Source organism: Juglans microcarpa x Juglans regia, chromosome 4S, assembly GCF_004785595.1.
Source record: "Juglans microcarpa x Juglans regia isolate MS1-56 chromosome 4S, Jm3101_v1.0, whole genome shotgun sequence".
Taxonomy (NCBI): Eukaryota; Viridiplantae; Streptophyta; class Magnoliopsida; order Fagales; family Juglandaceae; genus Juglans; species Juglans microcarpa x Juglans regia.
This window is the reverse complement of record NC_054601.1, coordinates 22,985,966-22,996,170: the sequence shown is the minus strand read 5'-3', so window position 1 is coordinate 22,996,170 and position 10,205 is coordinate 22,985,966. Positions and strand designations below refer to the sequence as shown.

Sequence of the window (10,205 nt, the reverse complement as noted above, 5' to 3'; positions counted from 1 at the left end):
CAATTTTGCCTTCTGGGAAAGCGTAACTTGCGTACACAAAGCTAAGAAATTCATTAGGATTATAAGCCTAATGAAACATCAAATCTCTCAAAAAATAAAAGTAATAATACTTTAGAAAAAGAAATAAACTATAGCCGTGAGGTTTCTGTTTAGAACGTGAGGGTAATTGAACGTGGTCAAAAGTCAACCACGGAAAAATCGATCAGAACGAGAAAAAACCCTCCACCAAAAATATAGAACATGAACCCCAACGCGACTACAAGCTTTGGTAATTGCAAATGGACAAAAAGGAAAAAACAAAATGAAAAAGAAAGGAGCTGTACGTCCGCATGCCCCGACTTCTCTTTTCCAGAGCTTGATGTTTAGCTTCAAATTAGAATGCGGTCTTCAATGCATGAACTCATGATGATCTTGTTCTACCATGTTGAATTCACATGTAATTTAATTATACAGCCAAACGTAGGCATTTCACTATATCCTTTGCTGTCAAGTCGAATTCATTGTCCATCTGCAAAATAATCTTGAACAGATCAAAATGTGCTGGGATTTTCTACTTTGAGAAAACTAGTTTTTCTTGATACCTTCGAGTGTGTAAAAAAATGAAAAAATTGTAAACAGCATAAAAAAAGCCTCATATATCTTTCCCTGCAATGAGAAAATGAAATTACCCGAGCAATCACGGTCATGTCAAGTGTCGAGTTCCCAAATGGCAAGACACTGCTATTGACAACAGATAGATGAAGCTTCTCTATTTCGCCTAATGTTCTCACTACAACTCCTTTGTTTTTCTCGCAGTGGACTCGGATAAGTACATCCTTCTCTGAAATTCTTGCTTCTATTTCGGGGAGTGCTGCTTCGTCTGAGCGGCCATCGAAGTTCTCATCACATGAAGAGGTGTCATCATCAGCAGAGAGCTGAGCCTTCTTCACATAAACAACAGATTCCACAGTTCTCTTCTTCGTCTGTTCCTCCAGCAAGTTTACACGTGCTTGAAGCTCTTTCACGTAAGTGATAGCATCCCCAAGAACAGAAGCTTTGTCCATCTATAAGAATAGAGATTATATTAACTGATGCAGTTTTTTAACCGTGAAAAAGGGAAAATAATATCCTTCGATGAATTAAAGACTGACCAAATATTTGAATCTGAGACTAAATAGGATACCTTCTTAAGGCCAGGAACAATGGCTGAAAGAGCTATGAACCGTTGGCTGAGCTTTTCTCTACGCTTTCTCTCTGCCATTATGTGATCTTGAGCATTTGAGTGTGTTCTAGTCATTGAGTTGGTTTTCTGAGTCCCATGGTTTTGGTTCTCTGCGGAACCCTTGGAAATCAAAGGTACGTACTGTTTGTTTACTTGACAAACAACCTCATCCTTCGGCTTCAAAGAAGAGTCGAGAGTTCTAAAGAACTGCTTAGAGTCTGCTGGCAACGAATTTGAGTTCCCAAATGAAAGAATATGGGAGGAGGAAGAAGGTTTTGGTATTGAACCATGCTCTGTGATGCCAGAGTTCCAATTGTTAGTCTTTGTCTGTTTGGCTGGCCTCTCAAAACTGTTCTGAGAAATAGAAGAATTACTCAAGGTGTTGGTGGTGATTGTGGTTTTGGTATTGAAAGCAGGGTAAGAAGAGTGGCTTTCAGAAGAGAGAGATTGATGAAAGTTCTCTCGCATTGCGGTGGCAAACCCATCATCAAGAGTGTTCATGTCGCATTGCTGGATGTACTCGAAATCATCCATTTCCTGCAAAATTAGAACACCCAAAAAAAAAAAAAAAAAAAAAAAAAAAGAGAAGAACACCCAAAAAAACATCACGAAATGTTCACAGAAAAATTAAGTGGCACTATTATTATCTGTTCTAAATCAAAAGATAAATATCTTACCAGTTCAGAAAGCCATTTGGCCGATGATATCTCCATTAATGCGAGTCCTCTTTTTTCTGTATGATTCGGAAAAGTCGATCCTTGAAGGTCTAGGCTAGGCACAAGTATCTTGGATACGAAGACACTAAAATCCTTAAAAGGAAAGAAACAGATACAACTGATCTGGATAACGTACGAAAACGAAAAGAAAACCCAGGTTAATAATAGATATGCTTTTAGGCTTTTAGCTGACAAACAGTGAGGAAAAGGTAAAGATGTGAGGTTTCTGCGAACTATATGAGTTGCAGGTAAGAAACTGAGGTTGAAATTTGGAAGATCACAATATACATCAGAACTAGGATTACATAGAAATCGAAAAGTCTTTTGAAATAAAGATACCAAATCTATCTAGTTTATTTGAAGCTCGAAGTTTCGATAGGATTGGAGAAGCAGGTAGAGTAGTGCTCCAAACGTAATATAGGGCTCTGAAAAGGAGAGGTGAGATTGAAGCTTATCTATTTTGAAGGGAGAAAGCAACAGCAAAGTTCAGTAGGAGCTAGCTATCCTTTTCCAAGTGGCCCATGATAAGGTTCTTAAGCTCCTTCACCTTTTATATTAGCGTACGTACCTAATCCAGCGATTCCTCTCCCCCACGTGTGCAGCTAGCTAGCTTTTGTCAACATCCACCTTATAATTCCTAGCTCTCTCTCTCTCTCGACGTGAGGAGGAATCATGGACACTAATAAAATGGCAACTTGATCAACGAATGGATAGCGGATCTGCGCGGAAATTAGCTAGGATTGAAATTAAAGATGAATATTTTCTTCCTCCAATTGGCTTAGTCTGCCAGCCAGAAGCCGAACATAGCAATTAATTAATTGTTAAATCAAATATGTATTTAGCCCCTAATTTAAACTCATTGTAAACTTTGAGGTTAAGCATGATCTGTAGGCTCTTTATGTGATACCTCAAATGATAATAATAAGGATAGGTGGTGAATGAAATTCTACATTACTTGAGAAAGAAAAATTTTTATTTTTTATAAGGTTTCAATGGAGTTTTAATTGTATCATTGACTAGTACTTTTAGAGTATAGGCCATGTGGTTTGGCCGTTCTATTGGGGCATTCTAAATGGTATCAGAGCCTCTCTCAAACAGAAATGTGGATATTAAGCCGTTACAACTACAACGGATAGGTCCAACGATGACGTCGAGAATTTAAGGGGAGAGATTGTAATATCTCATATGATAAGAATAAGAATAGGTGGTGAATGAGATCTCACATTACTTGGAAATGAGATCTCACAATTGATTAGTCCTTTTGAAATATAGACTATATGATTTAGACCTTTCATTCAAGCTTGCACTTTAATTCCACGTAAATCTATAGTCTTGGGATTGAATTAAGAAGTCGTGCATGTGGAAGAATGCGGGGTGAGAATTCCGCTTCCTTTGCATTCCAAAACTACTTTTCTTCTGCTGTACTAGAGTTGGAACAACGCCAAGATTAATAAAGCTGGAGGTGATCGTGATAATAAGGATGTAATCGATTATTCTCTTTTCTTCAAAATTTTTAGCAGCGACTGTGGCAAATCTTGAGCCATTCTCGCACGCATGCATATGGTTTATTTTTGTTTATGTTCTCATCAAGGGGATTAATACATGTTTAAATATTATGATCTCCCTTTCACTCGTTGCGTAACTGCTTTCATTATTGCTTTTTTGTTTCTGGTCAAACCATCAATTCCAAGAGTATGGCATACAAAGACAAATTCAAGCAACCCGTCACCAGAAAGCAATGATTGTCAGCTATTTTCTACATGAACATATGTAGATTTCAGATCTAATAATTACTACTCTCCTCTCCCAAACGTGCGATAGCAAGACTGCTTGCCATATTTAGTTTACTACGCGAATAATAAGAAATTTTGTGCAATAGCTGTACGGTCTTTTTTAAAATCTGGAAAGAGAGGCACATATCTTTGTAATTTCTATGTGCATATTTCAAGCTGCTTTCGGAATCTCTTTGGTATTGATTGATTAGTAGTGATCATAGATGATGCCGTCTGAACAGGATAATGGATGGGTTAGAACAGGAATTAGATCATATGATATTTGTTTTATATGTTTATTATCTGTCGCACGCATACAATGACAAACGACATGTTCCTCAACCAACTTTAACTTGGAGCTCCCAAGTCCCAAGTTGTTGTGGCATCAAAATCAGTTGCTCTCCCTCATAGACAAGATCTCGTAAGTTAGATTTGTTCTTAATTCAAGATGTATGACTCCAGCTTAATATATTTAAAAAGTGACAATCATCCCAAATTGTTAAGTAATTTATAATAAGCATTCGATACTTGCAATTGTTGATAGAAACAAAAAATTAAGGATGAGATAAATTAGAAAGTTTTGCTTCTTAATTAGTTTATTATAAATATCATTAATCAAACACAAAAGGATGATCATGAGGATGTTTTCTTGTTTCTAAATGAATTAGTATCAATCTAATTTTGTCTTTGATAATGTTTTTTCTTACAATAATTAAAGTAGGATAGGAATATCATGAATCGTAGTTTCTTTAATTTTTTTTAGGCTGGAAGATGAATTAATGATGGGTTGGTTGGACCTTTCTTTGTTTTGTTTTGTTTCAGCGATTGGAGCTTTCTGTCATTGATCATGCTGGATATAATATGATCATCTCCGGTCGGTCTTAAGCTGCAAGCTCTTATTATATATTCAAGAAAATACTGATTCAGACATTAATTATAGGCTGCAAGTGCAACCACCATTGATCCTCCATGATCTCTGGATTATTTTCAATTTTGGTGTAATCCACTGCATGATCCTCGGGGTCAACCCAACTCGCAGGAATGAAAGCTAGAGAAAAGGCCTGTGAACAGAAAAACTTCTTGCAACCTAAAATTATGGTTTTTTCGATCTATTTATTTTTTGAATAGGTTGTGTTCCGATAATTAAGATTCAAATTTAGGATCTATATATAGTAAGTGTCGTTTGTTTTTACAGATGAGATGAGATGAGATAAAATGAGTTGAGATAAAATTTGAAAATTAAATAAAATATTATTAAAATATATTTTATTAATATTATTTTTATTTTGAGATTTGAAAAAGTTAAATTATTTATTTTATTTTGTATGAAAATTTAAAAAAATTATAATGATTAAATGTGATAAAATGTGATGAGTTGAAAAATTTTGAGAAAGCAAACGTAAATGAACTGCAGATTAAAGAGAGAAACGATAAAACAATGCAGGAAAACGAGATCACTAATAATACATCTGAGTATTGAAGTTTCATTTAGACCCGTTTGGATAAAGAAATAATTTTATCTTATCTTAATTCATATCATTTTATCATTATAATTTTTTTAAATTTTTTATCATTATAATTTTTTTAAATTTTTACAGAAAATATAATAAATAATTCAACATTTTTAAATCTCAAAAAAATAATAATAATAAAAAATAATATTCTAATAATATTTTATTCAACTTTTTATTTTCATCTAAAACTATCACATCTCGTTTAACTATTCAAACCGGCTGTACCTGTACATATTTTGAGTGCACTGTAGACCATATTTAATTCATATCAGTCAATGTCGTTATACAGGAGAATATAGTCTTCCTCGTGATCAAGCGCACGATTCGTGGGAATTCAGAAAGTTTTTTAGCAATTTGCAATAGTTATTGGAAAATTACGCTATAGTTTATGTTCAATTACAACATGTGCAGGTCAAACGTAATTTAATAAACATGTAAAACTGTTTCCGGGTTCCACTGAACGAGTCATGGAAATTGAAAACATGATCCAATAGGATCTCTATATCTTTGTTTTGTTTTTTGTTTGTATTACATCGATTGAAAATAGTTGATGGCTTTGATCTAATCCCCACGAATATTGGAGCACTGAGGTTGTCTGAGGCCAGGAAGGCCAACCTGGAGATTCCAGTAAGAAAATTTAGGACATCGAAGCAAATATACACTATGCAAACACGAGAGTCGAGCAAGCGGACCCGGCCGAGTACTATTTTGTCTGGCTTGGGTGGCGAGATTGTTTACTTTTAAAGTGACTGTTTTGCTTTAAGTTGTGCAGATAATTGCACCGATGAAACTTGCCAAAATGAGTTTACTGTTCATGCACTCTATTTCAGTTTACTGTTCATGCACTCTATTTCAATTTTCTTTTATGTTATTGTTGTGCGACTCGAGGCCACACGGCACCCCACTTTTGATGGCAATCTACGCTGAAATTAACCACCGCCCGTCCGTGTTATTGGCTAGCTGGGTTGGTAGCTGCATGCATGCATGACTTTCTTTTTGCAGCAAATAAGGGAAGGAATAAATATCCTGAGAGCTAAATCAGGATCGAGTTGGTATTTTTAACACATGTTCGAAATGGTGTTTATTAATTTACCCGATCCCAAATCCCACATATTAATTAATTCCCGCTTGGAATGGTTAACCTACAGTTATATATGGCCATAAGCATGCAACGTTTAATGTCGGTATACTGGAGGATACAGGATATATATATGAGAAATGATACAAGAAAGTCTTACATCATACATATCCACCTAATTAATATATAATTTATTATTTTTTCCCTTCTATTTAAACATATATATATATATAAGCATTAACATAGAAGGATAAAAATGACAAATCACACGTTGATTAAGTAGAAGTGTATGGTGTAAGACTTCTATATAAAATTTCTCTATATACATATATAGTCGTATAATAAAATATACAATTGTTAAAACATTTTCAATTTTAAAATTTTTATCTCAAAAATTTTGATTAGGAAAAATAAAGGATAATGGTACCTTACCACCGGTTACCACTGCTTTACTATCCAAAGCCTATGTGGCTTTTTTTATTTCTTTTTTCTTTCTCTTGCCTTGATTCAAAAAAAATTTCAGAAGTTTCTCAAACACGCCTCCTCCCTCCCCTTCACTCCACAGCCCTCCTCAAAAGCTCCGAAACAACCGGAAGCCAGAGAAATTTAATTAATTAAAACTTCCATATATTACTACAATCTTCTTCAATGTTTTCTTAATTAGTCTGAAAAATTAGTATTGCCTTAATGTTTAAGCTTGTGAGTCTCCAATGGCGTCCACGAGCACTCAAACTACCATGTGGATCCCTCCGACGTACGAAATCAAATGAGAACTTTTGAAAAAGCTTTTTCTATATGCATGAAGAAAGCCTAAAGGTGACAAGGAGATGCAAACATGGAGAGATGATTTGACAGTGGTGGGAAATATATGTGATTACTCAGTGTCGCTTGAATACATTTGAATACCAGCTTACTGGAAAAAAAAAAAAAAAAAAAAGGCATAAATTGCTCATCCATTCTGACATTACTGCTTCGTCCATTCTGAGTCCTGACATTACATAAGCGAAAGAATTATCATAGCATTCAGCTGGATGCTGATCAGCAAATTAATAAATTGTTCAATCCATAGAAAATATTGGGAAAGAGAAATAGTGCGTTCGACCACTCTGTCTCGTGCTAGTGCCATCGAACGGTGTCTAGCCACTATAGGAGGCAAACTTCAGAGAGAGAGAGAGAGTTTGTGTGCGAGAGGGGTTTTGTTGCTTCGTTCTGAGCTTCTGAGAGAGGTTGTGGCAGTGAAGGGGAGGAAAGGCATGTTTGAGAAACTTCTGACAGACTTTTTGAATCAAGGCAGGAGGGAGAGAGATAAAATAAAAAAGAAAGCCACATGGACTTTTGAGTAGTAGAGCAGTGGTATCCGATAGTAAGAGTATCATTATCCAAAAATAAAACACTAATGTATGTTTGTTTTGCCATATATATTGCAGTACATATATTGATCAGCAGTATATAATATATGAAGGAGGTTGCTACTCAGACGTCCCGTCAAAGTTATAATCACTAGTGCAAATTGCACTTTTTTTTACTTTTTTTTATTTTCTTTCATATATATTTTTAAGCATCATTAACCATTAAGAAAAAAAAAATACAACTTCACTAATATATATTCAATACTTACTTAACTACTAAAAAAATAAAACATAAAAAATATATATATGTACGAAGTTTTCCTAAAGAGAAATGCTAGACCACCCGAAGAAATGTCCCGAACTTTGCATCCCGAATGACGTGGAGTGACTCACGTGGATAAGCCTCTTTCATTTAATTAAGAAAAAACCAAATTGAATTTAAAAACAAAAAAGTCCTATTTCGTCTCCCAGCTCCCTCCCTCCCGTCCCTCCCAAACAAATCTCCTCTGTTAAATGAAATCTCATCCTGTTCAACTCTCCTCCCAAAAATGTCATCCTCTGTAAATCTCATCTGCTCCTTTAATGAAATGTCATCTTTTCAGATTTCCTCTGTACATCCCGTTCCATCCATCCCTCCATCACTGAAGGCCACGACTCCACCCTCCCTTCCAAATTAGAAACGGCTTGACTCCCCAAGGCATGGAGCATCACCATCGAGTTGAACCATTGCCACTGTCGCTTCCATCCCTTGGATTCATGACTGTAACCTCACCATTGAGCCACCGGCGTTCCATCCCAAAGCCTGAAACCCTAAGACCTCTGCCGCCTCCCCTCTGTTAGACTCCCCGAAGCCTAAGGCCAACCCCCTCACCACTGAGCCTACCGTCACCGCTGGTTGTTACCGTGGTTCAGATGTCCATTTACGCCGTGGTCTGGGTTCCCTCACGTAAAAACCGAGGTTGTTACTCTATCTATCTATCATGTAATTTCTTCTTTGTTTTAATTTTTCTTGCATGAACTGTCCCTTGAATTACTCTATGGATTTATATTTGCTAAAATATGAATCCTGCTCAATGTGATAGCTAAATTGAGCCTCGAAAATCCAGCTGAAATGCAAAGTAGTCTATGAAATTGTCTACTGAAATGGCCTTAGGATTATAGTAGTTTATAAAATTATAGACTGTATATAAAGAGGAAAAAACAGTTTAGTCTTCTAAAATTGGATTAAAATTTATGAAAGTATTCAACTTGCGCCCTTGGCAATTTGGCATTTAGGAAATTATAGAATGTATTTGAAGTGGAGAAAAACAGTTTAGTTTTATAAAATTGGATTAAAATTTAGGAAAGTATTTAACTTGAAATACATTGGCAATTTGGCATTTAGGAAGTTTTAGGATGTATTTCAAGTGGAGAAAAACAGTTTAGTTTTATAAAATTGGATTAAAATTTAGGAAAGTATTTAACTTTGAAATACATTGGCAATTTGGCATTTAGGAAGTTTTAGGATGTATTTCAAGTGGAGAAAAACAGTTTAATTTAGGAAAGCATGAATTATAGAGTATATGTATTATATTACTGCGCATTCACTTTACATTAGAAGAAGAAGAAAAACAAGTGTATTTTTACTAAGAAAGAAGCAAGTGTATAGACTTTCTAATTTTTTATAGTGCGAATTTGGGGCCAACTTAGGCTAGCTTTTGGTCTCTGGAATTTGGTTTGGGGCTAACTTGATTTCAATCTATACAAAGTCAGCCAGTTTGCAACCATGGATTCAATGCCATCTTGTGACGTGTGCAATGAAGCGAAAGGCAGCACCTTAATCAAGTTCACCATTTCCTAGTAGCTTAGGCTTTCAGGATAATTGAAGCTTTAAACATATCCACACCTTTATGCTTGATAATAGATACAAAATGGACTGACCTGGGTACCAACCTACTGTCCCTAACTTTTCTTTGTCTTTCCAGTACATATTCAGAGCTTCAGGCAGCCAAGAGGGCTGATCGGCAGCCATTAGTTGATAACTTTTTTAGTCTTCAAGATGACTTGGGGCGCACACAACAAATTATTGAGTTATATGCAAACAATAATCTACTGAGAGCAAAGGACAGTAATCCCAAGGGCCCTAGTTCCATCAGAGAATGTCTGAAACTTTCTTTGGACAGAAAGAAAAATGCATAACTTATGGCAGTAAAACAAAGGGCACGTGTGTGGTGAGAAAACAGCCATGTTGAGACGAAAACATATATGGTCCTCTTGAAGCATGTTGAGAGAACAACCATGGCTTGGAAAATATGAATGCAATAGCTGAAGGAAACTGCATGTTGATCCATCTCACTCTCCTTATAATTCTTAGTAGACGCAGTTTGTATGGAAAAAATGCCATTGACTTCCAAATATGTAAATAGATTTTTTCCCCTTTTTGCAAGAAATTCAGATGTAATTTGTTATGATTCTTTCATCCAATGAAATGCACCGTTTCACTAGTTTACTTTTGAGCTCTTTATTTATTTTTTTCTTATTTGGTTTGGTTCAATAAATTCATTGAGCAGCATTTCAAAGATAAATCCTCTTTCAT

At 35.5% G+C, this 10,205-nt stretch overlaps 1 protein-coding gene across 1 annotated transcript; it reads right to left on the bottom strand.

Annotated features, from left to right (window-relative positions):
- Positions 1–224: 224 nt before the first annotated feature.
- LOC121262152 (transcription factor bHLH18-like) lies at positions 225–1,914 on the bottom strand. Its single transcript, XM_041164561.1, has 4 exons — positions 1,879–1,914; positions 1,163–1,738; positions 669–1,043; positions 225–508 (listed from the first exon to the last, which is right to left on the bottom strand). Exons 1-4 carry the CDS (start codon positions 1,912–1,914, stop codon positions 446–448), a joined length of 1,050 nt encoding a protein of 349 aa, XP_041020495.1. The 3' UTR covers positions 225–445.
- Positions 1,915–10,205: the final 8,291 nt, after the last annotated feature.

Coding starts and splice junctions, on each gene's coding strand:
- LOC121262152 (XM_041164561.1), bottom strand. CDS start 1,914: ATGGAGATATCATCGGCCAAATGGCTTTCTGAACTG. Junction 1,044..1,162: donor TTGTTCCTGGCCTTAAGAAG/GTATCCTATTTA, acceptor CTATTCTTATAG/ATGGACAAAGCTTCTGTTCT. Junction 509..668: donor ACATGACCGTGATTGCTCGG/GTAATTTCATTT, acceptor ATTATTTTGCAG/ATGGACAATGAATTCGACTT.